Below are 23,893 nucleotides of genomic sequence, written 5' to 3'. Positions count from 1 at the left end.
CTAATTTTGCCTCTCTTCAAACTTAATACCATTTCTGCAATGATGGTATAGCAATATTCTTCACCTTTACTTTCATTCGCCATTTGCCAAGAGCGTGCCAAACTGTGACAGCGACTCTATTAGTTTCAGGGTGTTGCTCTTTTTCACAACAACTGAAATGTAATAACATTCAGAGGCCATTGACTGAGATGGGTGTGTGATTCCTCAAGAGAGGCCCATTGATCAGAGCCAGCCATTAACAGCGCATGTAGAGATGGATGGTGTAGAACAGAGGTTCATTTGAGCCCTTAGCCCATGTGTTCTGAATCTGTCAGCTCCAGCAATCTGTCACCAAACCTTTGGCTTGACCAAAATGTGCACCCTGGTGTCTGGGAAAGGATACAACAAGAGAAGGAAAAAGAGCCAGAGAGATCCTTCAAATATGTGATGAGTGGTATTTACAGATGGAGAATGGTAAGCAATGATCTGTGGAGTATTTAGGAATCACTCTCCTTGCCTCATTAAGGACTATGGTAATGTGTTGACCAAAATTGCAAATATAATTTTTCTCAAACTGTTTACGCATTCATGTAAATACAGATTTGTTGATTATTGCATAATGATTATCTTGCATATTAGGAAAACATACTAATACTTATCCTGAAAAACAATCAACTGAGGCCATATGAAAACTATTCCAGTAGTGTTAAATGATAGTAATGCCATTGGTGATAAAGGCATTGTTTGTGCAAAGAAAAGGCACTTGTTAATAATTTTTCCAAGGGTTATAATGTTTATTTGCAGAAGGCTGTCTGGAAAATTAAATAGCTGTGACCTTGGATTCATTATTACTGAAAATATTTGGGAATGTGTGTTTGCACAATGGAGGGTCAATGCTTCATCCTCAACTTCCATTGAACTTTAAAAAATATAAGCTTTGCTTCATGAGTAATTGAGGTTACGTTCATATTTCAAACCAAAGAGCCCAATTCTGTTTTTTTTATTTATTTAAAAAAAATTTTTTTGTGAGGTTGATCTGAATGAGAGACACTCCAAAACAGACCCGCATGCTTAAAACAGCATACACTAGTATGTTCAGTGTGAACATATTTCATAATATAATTTCATATTATTTCCTATATTGTTATCATATGAAATTAGATGAACATTAGACTTCCAGTCTTAAATCTGTGCATTAACATTTTAACTTCTGTTGTCACTTGCTATTGTCACTGTCCAAATATTTATATATATATATATATATATATATATATATATATATATATATATATATATATATATATATATATATATATATTTAAATAATAGATAAGTAAATAATATATATGTACTTATTTATTTAAAACAAATATATTTTGCGACTTTCTGTGTAATACTTCATATATTGCAAATTTTAAACAATTTAAATGATATACACAAAGGGACAATCTGACAAATGTCAAATTAGATTGATAAAAAATAAATCCGATTTTTTTCCCAAGATATGAAAGTGGCCCAGATCTGAAATGAATATTTTTGATTACATGTGATTTTTTACTGTTAACACTGTCATAAAAATAAATAAATAAATAAAAATAAATAATTAAATGATATTGGAGGTGTGGGTTAAAGCTTCTTTGACTTATAAAAAGCACTTAAACATTTTAAGTTTGCTGTTCACAAAAAGCATTTGCTGATGTGGACCTTGTCTCATAAAAAGGAGGTCTCAGAATACCTAAGATTCATTGCTTTGCATAAAGTTGGAAAGGGTTACAAAGTTATCTCAATGAGCTTAGATATTCATCTGTCCACTGATAGACAATAGCACTATGCATGGTGTAAAAAGGGCACTGCATACCAACATGAAAACATCATTAAACATTTTTTTCCTAAGATAAGTTGAAAGTTGCCCAGATCTGAAATGGAAATTTTAGATTCCATGTGGTTTTACTGTTCACACTGTCATTAAAAAAAAAAAAAAAAAAAGATTTAAGTCAGTTTAGGTCAACAGTACCGTTCCTGCCATTAAAGGCAATCCTTTATCATTTACTCATGTTTGTTTCTGTTGTGTGCTTTTCAATTTCTGTTTACACCAGCACAAGGGCTCTGCCCAGAAACGCTCCTGTTTTTGGATTGCTGCCTTCATATTAGCCCTCACTAACCACAGAGGAACTTTAGCTGTGTATGTGTGAGCGTTTTTAATGTAGAACCTCAAAGCTATACCTTGCAGGCGAACATTTGCTGTCATCGCCTGAGCTTCCACGCCTCGCTGGTTATAAGAGTGCGTCTTGTGTCAGAGAAAAACACAGTGTACTGTATTTGTGTCAAAGAGCTGACCCGGTAAAGAACATTTGATGTGACATCTATTCATTTAGACTTTTTGAGCCCATCTCACCCAAGTCCCTCTCCCTGCAAACCCAAACACCTCTGATTCAGGTAAGCAGTGTCAAGTCAAAACATTTGATCTTCCATTTCGGTGGGCCGCAGATGGCTAGCTCTCCTATCGCTATATAGTGACTTGCTGTAAATTGCCATGGCAAGACTATGGTAATTAGATTGCCACTCTGCTTTACTTGCTCTCTCTGGTCAATGAAAATAAGAGCGAGAAGCGTTTCTCTTTTCTGTTTGCTGCAGTCACACTGGGTAATAAGTGTTAGGACAGACGGAGTGAAAGCGAGCTTGATCACTGAGTTGGGGAGAAATAGTGCACTCATTTCCTGCGGCGCAACTTGGAGAATGTGCTAGTAATGTGCTGCTCAATATAGTTTTACTGAAGTGAGCTAAAGCACATTTTCTTTACTGGCAGTACTCACCACCCATATCTTGCCACCATCTAAAAATGTAGCTTCAGGTATTTTGTCTCTTGTGAAAGTTTGTAGATTTCATTTATATTCTAAACTCTGGTTATGCACATTTAAGCATCCTGATACACAAATTAAAATACAGTTGCAGTTTGGGCTTAAAAAGTGTGTACGTGGATTAAAATAATAATATTTTATATATATTTATATATGTCTCTCTTTGTTTAACATGACAAGTTGGGATAAAAAGTTGTTTGGATTAGATTTTCACAAGAAGGGTATATTCATTGTTATACATATATAACAATGAATATATATTCTTATATACAGTATATTCGGGTATATTCGAAAACAACAGTGTTAGTTCTGGATTTTTTTTTTATCTAATACTGGCGCAAATTTCTTTAAAACATACTTTACACATACTGTAGCTATTTTGTTAGTGGTGCTGTATAAATTCTGTTGCAATCCCTTTCAACATTTAATCATGTGCTGGATATTAATTATAAATATCTATAATTCAATTCTTAATATTTTTGATAACAATTATATTGTTACTAGTGCAAATGCCAACTCTGTTATCAACAATGTACATACAACTGGTGCAACTGCTAATTTTTCATGTCCTTATTTTGGTTTTCATTAATGGCAATGTTATTTTCTGACATCTTTTTTGTTATTGTAACTAGAAAGTCTGAAATGAATGTACAGATTTGTACTAGTTGTAATTCAGTTGTTTATATCAAGTATGGATGTTTGTACTAGTAACAATGTAATTATTGATATAAAAAATTATCATTTTTACTTGAAGTACATAGCTGATATGTGTATTTAGAATTTCAACTATTAAGAAATGAATTATAGATATCTGTAATTGTGTCTTGAACAGGAGTGAATGACAATTCAATGTGAAATTCTGCTAGTGAAAATACAGTTATGGATATAAATAATAGTTGTTCTTTTTAGTTTCTTGCGAATAATGACATAAGAAGAAGATATAAAAACATTTATAGAAGTGAAAACCTTTACTGATGTCAAAATTAGCATTTTCACTAGTAGTTATTCCATTATGTCAAGAATTATCATTTTAAGTAGTGAAAATTAAATGATAGATCTCAATCAAGAGATTTGATTATATATACTATATTTATACAGTATATACTGTATATACTATTTGTTTACACCCATTGTACCCATATGTAAACTTTGGAATTAATGTCTGGGTAGTGAATTAAAGTAATGCACTACATTTAATTAATTACATACTTTGATTAACATAAACAGGAAAGGCAAAATGCAATAAAATTATTGTTTTTTTATCGGTTTTTAATAAACATCATCCATTACTTTGTGTACTAGTACTTTTGATTTTCATTGTTATAGTGCATGACTGTTATTGTAGACTTTATAGTGCATGACTGTATTGTAGACCTTCTAACTATACCTGGTAAAGGTGTGACTTTGTTTTCTTTTCAGATTTCATTTAGATTGTTATGTAAGGTGTTCTGTGGATGTGCATGTGTGCTCTGGTCAGTGCACCATTAATGAATACTTCATGATGTTATTTAACTCTCGGATGACTAAATCAATATTACCCTTCCTTCTTCATCGAGCATAGAACATTGATGGAAGGGATGGTTCTTCACTGCAGTGAAAAGTCAGTCCATCTTGAATGTATCAGATGTACATCATGCAACACACACACACACATACACACCGTTACTGCTCCATTGAACCGCTGAGGCTGATATTGTCTGTCAACCCCCTGGGTTGGAGAGTCAGACTACCAAGACTCTCTGGTGATGAATGTGTGTCTGAATCCAGAATGAATCTACTCACTCCGCTGTTTGAACTGGAGAATTTGAAATATGCCCACTGTGTTCTGCTTTTATGTTAATTTATGTTCATGTTTAATTTGATACACAGTGGAGTGTGTAATTGTTAAGGAGAGAAAGTGGGAGAAACATGATCAGAATGTGTCGTAGGACAGAATCGAACCTGAGAACCCCACATATGCACCTCTATATGCTGAATGTGTGAAGAGCACTGCTCCTACATTTATGGAATGATTAACTGCTGTTATATTCACTCTTGATAAATATATATATATTTAAAATGTTTTAAAAATTTCAGTAACATCAAGGCACTGGCAGTGAATGGTGCCAGTCCATAAATGTTAAAATACACATTGTTTCAAAAGTTTAGCCACAAGACGTAAACATAATTCTTGTTAACATGATTTAAGTGAGATAAAATCGCTTACTAACTTTATCTGTGTAAAGTTATATCCAATATTACAACTTTGTTGCCATGATGACGTAACGCTGTAATCGTAAATCCTGTAATCAGTTTTATTTCACTAAAATCATGTTAACCTAATGTTTACGTCTTGTGTATATACTTTTGAAATGGTGTATATTTAATGCTTATGGACTGGCCCCATTCACTTCCATTGTAAGTGCATCACTGTAACCGTGATTTTGGCTTTTTTTAAATTATTATTTTCTGTGGTAATCAACATTAAGCTACAAATACTGTCAAACTTGCTGAACCTGGAACATTCCTTTAAATTTAACCCCAAAATGGCTTTTTTTTTTGTTGCATAGCCTGTTTGTTTAATGTTCCCAGTCAGGCTAGTTAGCAAACATTAGCTAAATAGATAGTTATTATGTATCTTGCACTTCAGCTGCTACATAGTTACCTAGAAAACAGAGACTTATATTGATAAACATTACCAGATTTACCAACGTGATGAATTAAACATTCAGTGACGATTTATTATTCCATCAAATTACCTTTATTCGACATTATACAATGTGCATTCCTCTTCACTGTATTACGGCCTGAACAGCTGAAAACAACTCTCTTTTGGCGCCCCTCGGTGGACATTGCACCAGGAAAATGGTGCTCACACCTTATTTTGCAGTTGGTTAAACAGAGAAACCATCACTGCAGAAACTAAGCTTAGCGTTTGAAACATACAGTATAAGATATGAAGAGGCATTGCTATTGCTTATGGGCATTTGTTGCTCGACAAATAACGACCCTCCATTTTTGACAAATATAGATTATCCCTTTATGCTTTTGTTTAGAATGGCAACACAGTACCTATTGTGATGTGTCCTCAGCCAATGATGGTTCAGTATTTTGTTTACTACATTTTATCTGAACTATTGAGCAATATTAGGCATCGTTTGCTTTAGCGGTTAAGTACAGCACTCTTCAATTCTCATTCAACCTCTCTATCACTGTGTTACAAGGTGGAAAAGAAGCTTTGAATAACAGTTTTGTGAAAATGAAATCTGTCACCTCTCTGATGCAGCTAAGCAGCTAGTAGCTGTGTAATGCTAATTCAATAGGAGCTTAGCAGGATCATTTTAGATATTTTCTCTCTACGTATTTGGTTATTCATCAATATGTTCGCTGACTATTTGGAGAAAAGAAGTGCTCAGCTCCAAAAAGACTATCAATGGCAGACTGCAAAAGCAAAAAATTAAGGCGCAAGGGGAAAACAACGCCTGCTTAATGCTCATACTTGCATCTGAGGCAGCAATCTGTTCTGTTTTATTTTTAAAATGGCCTTTACCCTTGTGGAGAATGTCACACATCACAATGTTGGATGATTTTACCCTTTAACTCGCATTAATGAGAAACTGCATGGAGACTCTTAGATCCTAACCACATCTGACAAGTGCCAGCAACATTTGCAAATCCTGTGAAATAACCATATGTTTGTCATTGCCTGACAGAATTTTGGGGCAGTTGGAAAACCCATATGTTTGGCTTGAATTTGTTTGGAAAGGTTTTTGCTGTTGTTGTTTTTTTTTTTTTTTTTTTTTTTTTTGTAATGTATAATTTTCTCACCAGTAGCCCCCAAAATATTTGGACACTTAAGCCACACTATTCATAATAAAAATGTAGACATCTCATTGCATAAGATAATGAAACAGCAAAACAAGTGGCATTTATTTTGAAGAAAAACAGCACAATCATACTTTTCAAGCAAAACAACTGTCAACATTAAGATGAGAAGTATTTGGGCACTTTCTGGTTGTCAAACATTTGTAGAATATGTCCACAGTTCTCTGCTAGGATAGCATCTTATGTTTCAGATGCCACTTGGTTTGATATTTTAAGTAATGCAATTAAATTTGTATACACTTTTAAGTGTGTCATAAGTGTCCAAAAGTGTTCAAATTAGTGCTGTCTGTCGATTAAAATTTGTAACGGTTAATCGCATCATTTTTCATAGTTAATCGCAGGTTTTGAATGTACTGAAATTTGACTCTAAATATACTTATTTTCCTGTAAAAATGCATTTATTTCCTTCTAAGGAAAGAAAACAAAACAACATGTAACAATATAATACTTTATTAACATTTTCCAAACAAAGCCTTCCACAGTATAAAGATAGAAATGCACTAAAATAGCACCAATTCAAGTAACAGTAAACGTTTCCCCAAAAAAGTGGGAGTTTGACTAATTGAAAGAACTAGTCCCCACATAGGATGCATATTGATTTCAATGGGCATTAAATCTCTTATTTTAATCAGCCGGCAGACTGTGGCTATATGCTTTGTTACAGCAATCAGGAAGCCGCGTTTGCGTCAGGGTGTCAGCACCAGCGTCAAGCGCCGCTTTGAACTCCACACGAAAAGCGCTTGCAGACAAACATGTCTCATTCTGCATTTTGGTAATAGTTCAGTGTTAATTAAAATACGCCTTCCTTAGACTGAAAAATACTTGATTTCTGCCACAAGTTCCATCTAGGCTTGTTTTGTACAACAAATTGCGTTAAGAGCTCTTTTCCTCAACACTTTATCACTGACACTGAATCACTGCTGTGTGTGTTTGTGGCATGTGTGTCAGTGTCATGACTCTGGGTGGACACATTGCAAAGTTTCTGCCAGTGTTTATGCTGGTTAATGCTTTATTAACAGTAAATGTGTTAATTGCGATTAAGAAAAATTAACGCGTTACACTTTTTAATTAATCATTTACGTTCGTTAATTTTGACAGCTCTAGTTAGAATGCTTTTTGGGGCAGTGCATGTTGTTTTAGCTGTCATTTATTATCATGTTTACAAATAACATCAAAGATAAATAGATTTAAATAACATTAACTGCGTTAGATGTATTCATCGTCCTTCCATCCTTCCATGAAGGCACTTGACAATCCGGGATCAATGCAAGTGATTGTGGCGTTGAAAGCAGTACCTAAGAGACATACCAGCTTCCATTACTGTTGCCTGCTGCTGAGGTAGACATTCCCTGATTCTGCAAGATGACCAGCCTGAACACTTTAAGTGAAACGTTTCGATCGCTGCTATTGCATAGTCCATGGAAATTTTGCACAGATGCCCAGAACACCTTCTTGAAAATGGTTTCGCATCAGTAGGGTATATAGAGCCAAGACGTAGCTATTTGATTCCCTTTATTGGTCCTGGGGCACCTTGCTAACATTGTCCACTTAATCTTCACAGAAGCCAATTGCTCATGTACTACACACTCATGTTGCCTATAGGTTTGTTTGGCTTGTTTATAACCTTGGTTGAAAGGGTTATGGTTTAATCAGTAGTTCATACTGTTACTCCAGCGCCTGCCAACCTGTTCCTGCAGTTTAATGAATGAAGATATCCAGAGAAAAGATTTCCCACGGCAAGAGTAAGTGTTGAAGTGCGGAAGTGGAGCAGGGAAGCGGAGTTAGGTTATTATGTCTGGAAAAGTTTGTCTGCGTTTTTTTTCGCTTCAAGATCGCTCTGATACCACTATGTTACGAGCATGCTTTTCTATGTCAACATGTGCTCGTTGCTCTTCTTTGACCGTTGTGGCGAGCCTCGCTGTTTTTCAGCGTCGCATTTTTTAGATGCCATGTTAAGTTTAAAAGAACTTCAACCTTTAAAAACATTATCCTTGTGGTTACTATAGTTTTATTACAGATACAATGGGATTTGTAGTAAAACCATAATAACCACAAAATTATGATTTTTATTACCATATTTTAAATTTTCCTGTATTATTAATATGGTTTTACCTCAGATATCAAGGTCAAAATATGGTTACTATTGTAAAACCATGGTAAATTTATTGCGAGTGAATGCAAAACTATTGCGGGGGCACTTAAAACTTATTGCGAGGGAATGCAAACTATTGTGAGGAAATGCAAAACATATTGCGAGGGCACACAAAACAACTTCAGAATTTTTTTTTTTGCCCTGTCCTCTAAGGGGCTCTGTACCTGCATTTTGTTTGTTATGTTTCGTTTCGTTGCATGTAGGTTTTTTTTAGCGCAAGGACGTGTTCCGTATGAATGGCCCCTAATGTGAGTGTTTTAAATAAATCCAGTGAAAAGCTTTTCCACGGCTCAAGTATGTGAGTGCTAAAAAGTGAAGTAGAGCAGGGAGCAGAGTTTTTGCCTGGAGCAAGGAGCGGGTTTCGGATTTTATACTCCAAGATTGCTTCGTACCACTCCGTCACGAGCACAACGGGCTAAGGAGCCATTCACACCACACCTGTTTTAACATCCGTTTGTGCTGTCAATTGTTTTTATACCTTAACATGCACTAGACGGATATATTTGACTGTTGTGCCTTGTCTCGCTTTTTTTCAGCATCTCACGCAGGAGCACTGCGTTTTATAGACACCGTTTCAAGTTAAAAGAAATTCAACTTTTAAAAACATGTCTTGAGAAACCTGCATTCTGTTCTATTCACTGCACTTTGTCTAGCTTTTTTAGTGCAAGGATGCGTTTGGTGTGAACGGCCCCTAATATAATGTGTTTTAATAATGAAGCTATCCAGTGAAAAGCTTTCCAACAGTATATTTGAGTGCTAAAAATTTAAGTAGAATGGGGAGCAGAGATTTTGCCTGGAACGAGGAGCAGGTTTCGGGTTTTTCGTTCCAAGATCACTCTGATACAAATCCATTACGAGCATAACAGGCTAAGGGGCCATTCACACCAAACGCATTCTTTGCGTCCATCTGCGCTGTTTTTCTGTTGTATTTTGTTGTGAACGTGCTAGACAGATAACTTTGACCATTGTGGTGCGCCTCGCTCAGAAGCGGCGTGTTTTTTGGATGCCGTGTCAAGTTAAAAAGAACTTAAAGTTTTAAGAACACGTCTCGAGACATGTATGTTCTGTTCTATTTCTTGTGCTGCATCTAGTTTTTTAGAGCAAGTACATATTGGGAGTGAATGTCCCCTAATGTGAGTGTTTTAATAAAGCACTTTTCTCAAAGTATTGTTTACTTATTTTTTTTCATTTAATATATCTTGTGCCCAGACATTCATGATATTAAAAACAAACATTGAAATCACTTTACAGTGAATTAGTATTTTTTGCTATGGAGCAAACACTTGAGAGTTTAGAAATTTACATAAATGTGGAGACATTTTTGCATATTACATGGTTAATTATCGTATCAAGGCTTTTAAGGGTAATCAAGTTTTAAAAAATCAACTGACCTTCCTACCCTGAACCTTAAACCTAAACGAAAGTGTCATAAAAAAAATCATGTGGCATGAAAAATGCAATTTCTAAAGCAAACAAGACATTTTGTGGTGCTTTCTGTGACACTTTCATTTCTGGTATCGGATCTGATGTGTGCTGATCTATGCCAAAAAACATTGTGTTCCATGAGCATTACACTTTCTTTGTTCTGTTAATTTGATTAAATTTCAGCTTGACCTTGTGTCAAGGAACACATTTTGATTAGTGCCAAACATAGGAACTGTACATTTTTTGCTGCCAAAATTAAATGCTAGTTTTCTAGCTTGCACACTGACAATCATTTACATTTATTGAGTTTGGAGATACATTTATACAAAGTGACTTATTGTGCATTCAAGGTACACATGTTTTAAAACGATTTTATTGAAGGTTTTTTCAGTATAGAAAACATACAATACCTCAACAAAACACAGTGGGATTAATATACATGTTAAGCTAAACATCAACTAAATTATTATATGATGTGCTAGGCAATGATATTTACTATGCCTATTGTATAATAAAAATAATATTCATCAAGAGTACACATATTCTGTCATTATTCTATCACCCAATTATTAATACCTAATGTATATACACAGATTAGCCACAACATTAAAACCACCTGCCTAATACTGTGTAGGTCCCCCTCGTGCTGTCAAAACAGTGCCAACCCGCATCTCAGAATAGCATTCTGAGATTATATTCTTCTCACCACAATTGTACAGAGCGGTTATCTGAGTTACCATAGATTTTGTCAGTTCGAACCAGTCTGGCCATTCTCTGTTGACCTCTCTCATCAACAAGGCTGTATAGGCGAGGGCATGGCCGAAAGTTCATCTGGGGAGAGAGGAAGAGGTAAGGGATTTCACCTGAGATTAATTTCTGGTTATTGCTGTTTCTTTGTTCACAGTGAGAGACGGGGGAAATAAAAGGGGCCAGACCTCAGGGTGAGGGAGAGAGCCCAGCTGAAGCTTTGAGTGTGTTGGCCACTGCCAGTCACATATATAGTGTTTGAGTGTTATTTGTGAAGCTTTACCATTATGCAGCAAGCGAATGTGTTTTTGTATGTGAAGAAAAATTTACCTTCGAGTTGGATTCGCTGTCTCCCGCTTCCTCATTCCTCGAACCTGTTATAAAGGCGTTTCCATCCACAGAACTGCCGCTCACTGGATGTTTTTTGTTTTTGGCACCATTCTGAGTAAATTCTAGAGACTGTTGTGCATGAAAATCCCAGGAAATCAGCAGTTACAGAAATATTCAAACCAGCCCATCTGACACCAACAATCATGCCACGGTCCAAATCTCTGAGATCAAATTTTTTCCCCATTCTGATGGTTGATGTGAATATTAACTGAAGCTCCTGACCTGTATCTACATGATTTTATGCACTGCACTGCTGCCACACGTTTGGCTGATTAGATAATCGCATGGATGATTGTTGGTGCTGAATGGGCTGGTTTGAGTATTTCTGTAACTGCTGATCTCCTGGGATTTGCACACACAACAGTCTCTAGAATTTACTCAGAATGGTGCCAAAAACAAAAAACATCCAGTGAGCGGTAGTTCTATGGACGATAATGCCTTGTTGATGAGAGAGGTCAACAGAGAATGGCCAGACTGGTTCAAACTGACAAAGTCTACGGTAACTCAGATAACCGCTCTGTACAATTGTGGTGAGAAGAATACTGTATCATCTCAGAATGCTATTCTGAGATGCGGGTTGGTGCTGTTTTGGCGGCATGAGGGGGACCTACACAATATTAGGCAGGCGGTTTTAATGTTGTGGCTGATCGGTGTATATACTGTACATATAAGAAATCTGTCCATATACTGTATATGAAATATCTTAATTGTTTAACATTTTGTGGGATATACTTTGGATGAATAGCTAAATTAAAAGTTCAAAACATTTATGCACGAACCCGCAAGGTACACGTTTTATCAGTTTGTGTGTTCCCTGGGAATCAAACCCATGACTTTGGTGTTGCTACTGTAGCTCTACCATTCAAGTTCCAAGAACTGTAAGTAAACCCAGTTTTCAGGTATAAATCTTAACTGCTACGCCACCTTGTTGAGTTGCCCACCCCAGTTTGTTTTTCTTATAGATTTTTACCAGTCATGTGGTTAGAAGATACACAAACAAATGCGCTAAAGCATATTGAGTGAGTCAAAGCAATCATTTTCTATAAGCTGTTGGAACAAACTCCACCATTGAATATTCAATTTGCATCCGCTTAAACTTTCTGAAATTAACTTTGGCCCTGCGGTGTTTGGGCTGACAGATAATCACACAAAGGAGGTTCAGCCCTTCACCTGCTAGCGTTTGCATCGCTAAATCTCTGTTTTCTTTTCCAAGCCCTCAATCGGCCCGCCGCTCGACAGACCCTTTTGTGCGCACGTTAAAGGCTCTTTATTGATTGGAGGCAAATGTTTTTAATGTTGTTGATGAGATTTTGAGATTGGCCAGCTAATGGGAAAATGGAGGCCCCCTTTTTCAGTCAATTTTTAACTCAAGTCTTAAATTGAAAATCTTTACCAATGCAATTAAGGCTGCTTTGAAAGGTATACTTATACTTTCAAAATGTTTTGATACTTTTTTGTACCTCCTATATTCAATATGATGTGTAAATACAGACTTTTATATGCTAAATAATGTTTATATCCACTGTTGTACAGTCAGAGGTGAAAGATAAACAAACAAACAAACAAACAAAGGAATTAATACATTGCTTGAAGGACCCTCCTAGATGCTTGAAGGGCTACGAGTATCAATTAACCATTTTACTTATAATTACCAAAGGGAAACATGAAATGCATCCCGCGTGATCACATTTTATTTTTGTCTGATTTGTGGCCTGACTCAAATCAAAGGGCTTGCATTGCATTTGTTTAATTTACAAAAGCAGTTATCTCATGGAAGCACTGCAAGCAACAGATTATGCGTTAGTGTCTCATTGTTTCCTCTGTTGGCGAGAGGAAGTTGAAACAGATGGTTGATTTTAATAGACTTTGTGTCCTTGTTGTTTTTCCTCAGTGCATGTCAAAGCGGGGACCTGTGAGGTCATTGCAGCCCACCGCTGCTGTAACAAGAACAAAATCGAGGAGCGTTCCCAAACTGTCAAGTGCTCTTGCTTTCCTGGGCAGGTTGCTGGGACAACAAGAGCAGCTCCTTCCTGTGTGGATGGTAAGATTGTTTTAGTTTGTTTGTTTGTTTGTATGTGTGTGTGTGTGTTTGTGTTTTATTGTGTGTCTGGTATTATAAAGCTATATGTAATTGTAGATGTGTATAAATAAGACTCAAAACCCCCCGTTTTTTTTAGATGTACGGATTTGAATTTCATAACTTTCCATCAAATGTAATTGTATAATCTTTAATAAAATTAAATGATTAATCTTAGAATATTATTTTAAAGATTAATCAGATATATTTGATGGAAATTTGTTTTTAAATTGAAATGTGTAAATCTTAAAAATATTTTTTGTCAGTAGCAATAGTAAATAATAGTAAACATATACAGTATTTTAAAAATATATATTAACCTATAATATATAAAACTGTTATATAAAAATATATAGTAATAGTAAATGAGTACTAAAAACTAGTTTTATATATATATATACTATACAAAAATTTAATTCACAATAAAAATAAATTCACATTTATATTATACTTTTATTTATATATTTTACATAGAAAATAATATTAAATATATAGTACATAAAATATACTATTTAGAAATGTACAAGCTTTCTATCACAATAAAATATATAAACATTTATATAATACATTTATTTATAAATTTTAAGTATAATTATTTATACTTTATATATACTTAAATCTGTTATTTTCTTCAACAATTGCACATTTATTTAAGATGCTTTTTTAATTTTATTGTTGGAGCTGCCTGTATTTTTTCAGAACAGTTATTAACTTTATTACACCAACCAAAGGCATTTTTAATTAAAAAGAAACCAATCCTTTTTGTAGAAGAGATCCTTTACAAAATGTTCTGTGGTGATACCATGGCACAGTGATGGCACAAAATGTTAATACCAAATTATATACCATGTTAATTAATGATTACCATATTCATGTATCATGGTATTTACACAATACTCCAAGATTCTTCAGTGAATACCATGGTAAAAACAACAACAACAACAACAAAAAACAAAAAAAACAAAAAAAAAACATGGTATTGTCATGGTATTCTGTATGTCTATAGAAACATGGTAATACCGTGGTACAAGTTAACAAATTGTATTGCCATGATATATGTCTATAGAAATATGGTAGTTTCTCAGTTGTTGGTCTTTGTTTAATGTGAATTAAAAACAAAAAAGTGCAAAGTCTGTGCTTTTGTCCCTAAATTGTCCATTTTATCATTCTAAAAATGAATGCTCCTAAATCAAATTATCAATATAAAGTGGCCTGTTCATTTTTAAAGTGTATCCGCCCATCTTTATCTCCATCTCATCTCTCTGTGCTGTCACTGCAAAGTCAGGGTCTGTCTGAGTGTGACACCATCATCCTGCTGTGAACTGGACTGAAGTGTGGGCTGCTTGTCTAATAACATGTCAACAGCCTCCATCACTGGACAGGTCAATTGATTCTGATCCTCTTTTCTGCCCTCTAATGTATCTGACAAGCCCTGCCACCCTCTACTGAACGTCAAGACAATAACGCATGATTCTATCTGCTATATGAGGACAAAACCCCGCTAAAATTAAAGCCGAAAGTCATTTTAATGCTTTTTATGCCATATTTTTGTATTAAAACATGCACAATGCATTGTCAAAGAAGCACTTGTAGAAAGCTGTCAGATGTAGCAATTATCCTTTAAAGCCTAGTTTGCTATTGCTAGTTGCACGTGGTATTAGGGGTAGGCATACTTTTTGTCTATATGCCTGGAAGAGAATGACTGTACACGTGTATATCTGATAAAAGTTAGCATATGCTGTATATGCATGTAGGATATGTGCAACTTTAAAATGTAGATGGCCACAAAGCTAATAGATGTGAATTAAAAGCCACAAAACTTTAATTTTGATGTCATGGGGTCTTTAAAAGTTTATAGCCTCACAAACTTACTCTCTGCTCCAAATTAAAAATAGAAGGTGAAAGCCTGACTGTGTCTACCCTCTTCTTCTTGATTCTCCTTAACCCTCAATATTGTGCCAATCTCCCTGACCACAAGACATCTTGACATGAAGGTAGACCTTTATCCCCGAAGACATACAGCAGGCACTGAGCCCACAATGGATTGATGGATTCAAACCGTCAGCCTGGAATCAAAGACTCCTTCCTTCACCAGCATCAATGTTTTTGAGAGAGAGAGAGAGAGAGAGAGAGAGAGAGGGGGGGGGGGGGGTCATTTCTTTTGACGGTGGATGAGAGTGAGATGTTTTGAGGTTTTCTGCTCCTCTCAATCTTCATTGCCTCATCCTTCAAAATACTGGATAGGTGGTGATTTTGGATGTTTCTTTCCCATATTGGCAGTTCCCACAGAGTGAATGAAGTGTTGAAATTTCCTTTTTCTCTCTCTTCCTGTCTGTCTTCCTCTCACTCTTCTGTTCTTTCTACATTTCTCCCATCCTGTCTGACTTTCTTTCTTTCTTTCTTTCTTTCTTTCTTTCTTTCTGCCTGTACTTTCTCTCTTACTTTCTGTCTTCCTTTTCTCTCTGCCTGTTTCTCTTCCTCTCTTTCTTTCTGTTTTCCTATTTCCTTTCTCTTTTTCTCGTTCTCCCTTAATGTTTCTCTTCCTATTTTCCTGTCTCTCATCCTCTTCCTTTCTCTCTTCCTGTATTTCTTCTGGTCTCCCTACCGTTTTCCTTTCTTTCTTTCTTTCTTTCTTTCTTTCTTTCTTTCTTTCTTTCTTTCTTTCTTTCTTCACTCTTCATCTCATTCATTTCCTTTTATCTTCCTCTTTATTTCTCTTTCCCGCTCTCTCTCTTTCTTTTCTCATCCTCTTCCTTTCTTCCGCTCTTCCTCTCTCTCTCTATTCTTTTCTGTCTTCCCTTTCTCTCCCTTTTTCTTTCTTCTTGCTCTCTCTCTCTCTCTCTCTCTCTCTCTCTCTCTCTCTTTCTTCCTGTCCTTCTTGTGGTCTCTCTTCTTCTCTTTCTCTCTTCCTGTCTTCCTGTCTCTCTCTTCCTATTTCCTCTCTCTCCTCCTCTCTCTCTTTTATTGCCGCTACCTTCCTATTTCCTCTTCCTCTCCATTTCTCGCTTCCTGTTTCTCTTCCTCTCTTTCTTCCTTTCTGTCTTTCCATTTTCCTCTCTCTCTCTTCCTATCTTTTTATTCCTTCTCTCTTCCTATTTCCCTACTCTCCTCCTCTCTCTCTTCCTGTTTCTCTTTCTTTCTTTCTTTCTATTTCTCTTCATTTCTCTCTTCTCCTTTTCCTCTCACACTTCCTGTCTCTTGAATCCAGCTTCTATAGTAGCACAGAAGTGGTGGTGTCAGATGCAACCATGCATGGATGGTGAGGAGTGTAAGGTGTTGCCGGATCTTAAAGGCTGGAGCTGCAGCACAGGAAGCAAAGTCAAGACGACCAAGGTGAGAGAGACAATCCAATTACAGTATATCATTATATCAGTCATGATAATATCAACACCATATTTAGACGCCCTGTTTGACTATGTTTCAATACTTCTGCCATAACTGTCAGACTGTAAAAACAAATTCAAGATTTAGTAGGGTTGGGATTAACAATGGATTTGCTCAGGAAGCAAAGATCAAAAGAGCAATCTAATTATTCATAAAGATCAGATTTAAATTATTTTATTGGATTTAATTGGTGCAGTGTGAAAAAAGTTTATGTCAACAAGTACCATAATCCACTTATTCTTAAATGAATTAAAGAATAGAGGTTGATTTTTATGAGTTTTTCAATGGCCAAAGCAGTTTAAGAGAACAGGGTGGACTAGGTTGGATCATTTAATTTCATTTCATGTTTTGTTTTTTGTTTATCTCCAGAAAACAGAAAATGTGTATTATCCAATTTTACAATTTACACAAGGGATTGGACATGATTATCATTCGATGCAGATAATCTCAAAATGAGCTAATTTTCCTTTTATGTTTTTGCCCAACATTAAAAAAGACCTTTTATTAACTATTGTTACTGATTGCTTCCATTCTTCTACAGAATGGACCAGCTTTCTGCCTTGCTTTCGGAAAACTGTCAACCTTTCAGGTTGTTAGTTGTACAGTTATTTGACATTCCTCTTAAATAAAACACAATCTGGGACCCTGTACAACCTTTTTTTGTGAAAAAAAAAAAAAAAAAAAAAAAGAGCCCAGACAAAAGAAACACAATGTGGTATTACATTTTGGAAAGTCAATGCAGGGGCAGTGAAGCACTTCCGCAGGTTAATGCGAGTTATTGTTTTTATGTTTGCCGCTGCGTTTGCGAGTGCCTGCATATGTACCGTTGACACACTGGGCTTGTAGCCATCCATCAGGCTGAGAGCTTTGACTCACCAAATACCTGCGCTTGAGTCGAGTCCTCCATTATTCATAGGGCAGAGGTGGACTGTGTGAGGCAGACCTCTTTTTACTTTAGCATGATTAATAATTCATAATACTGCACTCACGTCAACAGCAGGCAGACCGCTGAGGTGTTGGGAGCTTCTCTCAATCTGCACTTGATTTTGGGGGCCTCCAGGCCCCTGTTCATGCACATAGGCATGCATACAACTGCAGGAAGGAGATCCCAGAGAAGAATAGGGCATGATGGGAAGGTTGTAATCTATCTGATTATGGCATCAGAGGTTAGATTATAGAAAACAGAACATTTATTAAGGGCTAGTTTAAACTTTGTAGCAATGCTCTCGATTGGATTATCATGTTTTATCAAGATAAAATGGACAATTGACGCATTTAAAATGACTTTGCCATGCAATAGTTTTATCTGTATGTGGTATGTAATGACCGTGAGGCCACATATTCATATACTTTTTCTTGTTTTAAATATATATTCGAGATACTAATTTTTTGGTTGACTTTCAGGTTTCTGTAAAATACAGTATATGTAATCACAAATAGCATTTCAATTCAATGAGATGCATTCATATATATATATATATATATATATATATATATATATATATATATATTTTTTTTACCATTATTAGCTTGTATTACTAAAAATTCCAAATGTAAACAAACAGAAATCAAAATCAAACTAATGTAATCAAATTGAATATTTTATCCAGAGTCCATTTTAGTATATAATGGGGTCCAAAAGTATGAGGCAATTAGTGAAAATGCATCTACTTTTCATTTTTAATACACATTTATTTCAATACAACATTTTTATTACAGATTATATTATGAGTATAACAATTTTAGTGAAAAGTTGAATTGACAAATGTACATTAATTGTAGAATGTTTCATTATTTGTTACATGCATGTCCCCATTTGCTTTGATTGCTTTTATATTTTCTGTTCTGTTATATAATTCTGTTAATTATCTTTTGATATATATACATGTTTATATTGTGTACATTTTATTATTTTCTTTTCTTTTAATTTTTTATATATGTTGTTTTATCCTATGTAAAGCACCTTGAGGAGCGACCTTAAAGGCAATATATGAAAATAAAGATGATTATTATTGTTATTATTAATGACAGCAAATAAAAGAGCTTGCATGGACTCCACAGAACCTGATGATCCATGTTAGTTCAGCACCAGCAGGTTTAAATAAATAAAAATAAAAAATCCTTCTATGTGGTCTCAGTATTTTAGACCCCACTGTATCTCCAGGCACTTCCTGCCCTCTTTCCTCTATATTAGCCTAAATTTGAACAAATCTCAGTTGCTTGGTCTGAACTCGCCCACCCAAAATTTCTATCGCATTTCCAGTCAAGTGTAGGAGAAGGTGTCCAGAACACCTTTCCGCTTCCTCAGCTTGTCCTCCGGCTGCCTGCTGGCGATGACCTGAAGGTGTAGATTACACTGGGTTTCCCATAGCAGTCGGCCTGTCTGGCCTCATCTACAGCCATAGAGACCTGCCCTACCCCTGGCCCCTGAGCCCTTCTTTTGTGCTACAGATCTGGAACAGGACCAGACTTGCATACTAAACCCTCTCAGATTCAGTTGATCTCACAGCTCCGGTCCCTTAGTGTGCTGCCTCACTATTTCAAGCTACAGCTGTTAAACTCATACTGGTGGTGTGGTTAATGACGCTTGTAAGTGACGATACAGCGTGCCTGTGTGAGCATGTGTCAATCTCCGTACTAACACCTTATGCCTTAGACGATTTTTTTCATTTTTATATTGTAGGAGGTTTTGAAGTTCAAGAGATAATTTGCTTGAACTCTGTGGTTGCTGTTGTTGTCTTATGATAACATATATTGAAGTGTTATAATATTTAGTCCAAAGTTGACATCCCACATTTAACATTTTAGACATGCTGATAACTAGAAGTGGGTGCTATGATTAAAATTGTATAGAGTGTATGACTTGTAACAATGAACAGAGAATAAATATAGACATTATTTTGAATTTGTTGAGTGGAAAAGTGTTTTAGAAAGTAACTTAATAGTAAAGAAATTAGTAATCTCATTACTTTTCAATGAAGTAATTAGATAAGTAATCTGATTACAATATTAGAGAAATAATTAGTCATTTGTAGTGGAATACTATTACCCAACACTGGTTGTATACTGTCAAATGTTTTAAATGGCGCAAAACAATTTTATGAGTGATCAGATAATACGTTATTTTTATTAATACTATAATTATTCTAAACGGAATAGCAAAATCTCTACTGGCTGATACATTTCTACTATTGCAAGTTGTATGACGTCATACCGGCTAACCTTACGTAAAAAAAAGGTAAACATTTATGAAATAATAAATTGTACTCCTCTTTTTCAGGTCACACGATAGTCTGGGATCTATTACATTTGGGATTAGCTGTACATTTTTTCTTTTTCTTTTTGTCAAAGCAATGGAAATGAAGATATAAAAGACTTCAGACTACTTCACAACTATGGATATCAAGTTTTTAGACCTTGAATACTAATATCGCTTGGAATGGACCATTTGAGCACATGGAAAATATTTTTTTTCTTTCCTCCCTCAATGTTTGGCCTGCCAAACTCCTGTCTGTTTCATAACAACAGTGTTGGACAAGATCATGCACCATGTAAAATAAATATTCCATAAAATCATCAAGATTGTGGATACGTTTAGAAAATTCTACAATTTCAGAACTATGGATTACATTTCCTTTTTGAAGAAAAGTGGTCTTGAAAGTTTCACTTGCTACTTAAATCGTACGTGTTCTGGAGGCACTAATATTCTGTTCCCTCTCCTTTGATGCCAAAATTTTTTTTCTTTCGTTTACGGCCAGACTTTTTGATCAGTGTGAGATGTATGATTTTTGGGTATGGTTTTGGAGCACTCAGCTCCATTTTAAAATGGACTTGTGCAAACAAGAGGCAAGTATAAAGATAAGAATTACAGTTATTAATAATGGATGAAATGTTAAAGTGGTCTACTATGGGACCAGTGAAAATTAAGATAGCAAAGAGATTTATTGTCTGTTTTTAAAAGCCTTGGTGGCTGCTATTGAGTAAAAGTGTCAGTATTAACTCCAATAAAAGTATCTCTATGGGAAATCTCATCCAATCGTAACTTTGAAGAATGGTTCTTTTTCAATCATAAAAGAGAAACTGCTTTTAAATTCAATGTGAAATGAAAATTGACCCTATTTATTGTCTAAATGCACTTTTCTTGTCTTGCACGGTCACCGTGTCCTAACCAGGCGCGATGTGGAAAGTTTCCAATGACAAGCAATTTGTCTGTCCAAACTGAATGCAGAACTGCTCTGAAGAATGACAGAATCACAGCCAATCAAAGCATATTTGATGTTTAATGTACAGTTACAGTATGTGGAGCAACATTTCAAACCAGTGAGGTTTCATGGTGGGCAACTGAAATGGAAAATGTCCTGTCGCTCAACACTTGTTGTAGTCAGTTAAGATAAAAACTCAATTTTACATAAAAGAGATTAGAACATGGTGTTATTGTTTACATTTCATTGGTGCCCATTATTCCAAATAATAATAATACTAATAAAAAAAAAATGTGTCTTTGTAATTTTTCATCAAAATGTAATAACTAGCTCTGCCTTTGAAATTACATTTCTTTTCTGGTGACATCACAAATCCCTCTTACTTTTTCAACCCCTACCCTCCAATCACCTTGATCCATTGTGGTATGTACAGTAATGCCCATTTTTCATAATCCAATCAATTCCTGATGGATAAAATCAAATCCTGCATTACATTTTTTCTTGTTGAATATCCGGTTTCACTTGGAAATACATCAGATTACAGAAGTAAAATGGGTTGCAAATATGATTTATTGATGACTTTCAAGGCAAGACGCACAACAACCACAAACACATATGTGGAAACTGGCATTGCATTTCCTCAAAAGTAGAAAAAACATGTTAGTTATTTTGAATAACTTCCAACTCTAACACATCTGTGGGTCATTTTGCTTCATTTTAATTACACTTGTACTACATGTTTAATTTTGTTATCACTATGCAATACGATTCTATTCATTAACATTAGTTCATGCATTCCTATATATTTACTGTGCATTTTCACACTGAGAATAAATGGGTTCATCCAAAAGTTGAAAAATGTTGCTTTTAGAGGCTTTATATGGAGTTAGGATGAAAATAAGGTGCATTTCAAACTGTTCTGAGACCAGTGACAGACATCACACTGGAGGTTAAGTCATTCACTAAATAGGGAGCAAGGGAGCATCCTATATCTTTCTATGCAGATAAGTGCATTCAATCCTAAAATCTGACCAAAAGCTCAGTTTCAGGTTGCAGATGATGTTTGGACAACTCAACATGTTTGGCAGACATGGAACAATGATAATCAGTACATAGTTTCTGAATTTTATAATGCTACATTTTATTTTAAAATGGTTGGCAGTGATTAGATGATGCTGGACATTACTTTGAGTAAGAATTATTTATTCAGCTTTACAGAAAATCAACTGTAATGTCTGTAACATCTCAAAAACATGAATAACCAACAGTCCTGGAAACATAATAAAAAAATCTGATCTCATTAATAAAATCGGACTTTCTATAGCTTAGTGTTATTTAAAATTTCACAACATAGTCTGTCCACAAATGTGCACATCAATATTTAAGAAAACTATTTGATCTAGAATTTTTTTCATTTTCATTTCTTTTTTTAATAAGGTGCTACTAATCTTAAAACCATATAAACAAACAAAATAAATAGTCGTCAGACATTTTTTATTATCCATCTTTCCCAATACATTCATAAACTTTGATAAAATGTTGCAGTCTGTGATGTTGACCCTGCAAGACGATCAAGATGTCACATGCTAATATTAGCTTTGAAATTGACATGTAGCCTCTTCTTTTCTTTGATATAAGATTTATGTGCAGACACCACAATATAAGCATTCAGTCTGTGAGTTACATATCGCTTAAGTGGCTGTCACTCATCAGACTGACTTGTATAGGGGAGGGCCAATGCTAGTATAAGCATAACACCATTTGTCAGTGATTTTATCTGGCTAATTTGCCATTAGCAATATCAACAGCAGAGCAAGGATAGCAACTGGAAGGTTAGTCAAGATGTAATTTACTTTGAGGTATAAGTCACACAAAGACTAGCTCCGAACATGTCACAAACATAATGTTGAGACAGTAGAGCGTTCATAATGAAGCCCTAATGTGTTTAGCTAATTGCAGACAATGAGCAAGCTTTCATCTAAAAGAATGCTTCATTAGCAAAGACTGGGATATAAAAGCATTTAGCGTTTTGTATGTGTACATGTGTGTGTGTGTGTTTACACTTCCATCTAGCGTGCTGCGCATGTGTCAAGCACTAGGAAGTGTAATTGAGCTAGACATCATAATCGTGCCTAGAGACTGCAATAGCAAGATGTAGAGTGAAAAAGGAGTTACATTTTGGTCTTTTCTCACCCAAAACTGATTAGAACACTTCCAAAGACATGGATTAAACCACTGGAGTTGTATTGATTACTTTTATGCCTTTATGTGCTTGCTGAAACTTCAACGTTTTGGTCACCATTCACTTGCTTTGTATGTACCTACAGAGCTGAGATATTCTAAGAATCTTTAATTGTGTTCTGGAAAAGAAAGAAAATCATACACATCTGGGATGGTATGAGGGTGAGTAAATGATGAGAGAATTTTTACTTTTTGGGTGAACTATCACTTTAACAAAAATGTTTAGTGTTACAGTAGTGCAGCTATTTTCACAGCAGTATAACTGTTCCGGTAACAAGCTAATTTTCCCAACAAAATACTGCATTTTGTCAACACAGTAAAAATAATCTCAGCAAAAAAAAAGAAACGTCCTTTCACTTTCAACTGCTTTTATTTTCAGCACACTTTACGTGTAAATATTTGTATGAACAAAAAGATTCAACAACTAAGACATAAACTGAACAAGTTTCACAGACATGTGACTAACAGAAATGGAATGTGTCCCTGAACAAAGTGGGGGTCAAAATCAAAAGTAACAGTCAGTATCTGGTGTGGCCATCAGTTGCATTAAGTACTGCAGTGAATCTCCTCCTCA

At 35.3% G+C, this 23,893-nt stretch overlaps 1 protein-coding gene across 2 annotated transcripts in view; it reads left to right on the top strand.

Moving 5' to 3' along the window:
• Nucleotides 1–21,669, top strand: part of LOC127446655 (chemokine-like protein TAFA-2) — a 148,007-nt gene extending 126,338 nt beyond the window's left edge. For both annotated transcript variants that reach the window (XM_051707763.1, XM_051707764.1), the window contains exons 3-5: nt 13,307–13,456; nt 16,701–16,825; nt 20,157–21,669. In XM_051707763.1, coding sequence (XP_051563723.1) covers nt 13,307–13,456; nt 16,701–16,825; nt 20,157–20,168 — 287 coding nt within the window. In that variant the 3' untranslated portion in view covers nt 20,169–21,669. The remainder of the gene's footprint in view (nt 1–13,306; nt 13,457–16,700; nt 16,826–20,156) is intronic.
• The last annotated feature ends 2,224 nt before the right edge of the window (nt 21,670–23,893 follow it).

This window comes from Myxocyprinus asiaticus, chromosome 9, assembly GCF_019703515.2.
Source record: "Myxocyprinus asiaticus isolate MX2 ecotype Aquarium Trade chromosome 9, UBuf_Myxa_2, whole genome shotgun sequence".
Lineage (NCBI taxonomy): Eukaryota > Metazoa > Chordata > Actinopteri > Cypriniformes > Catostomidae > Myxocyprinus > Myxocyprinus asiaticus.
This window is presented reverse-complemented; position numbering and strand designations above follow the sequence as displayed.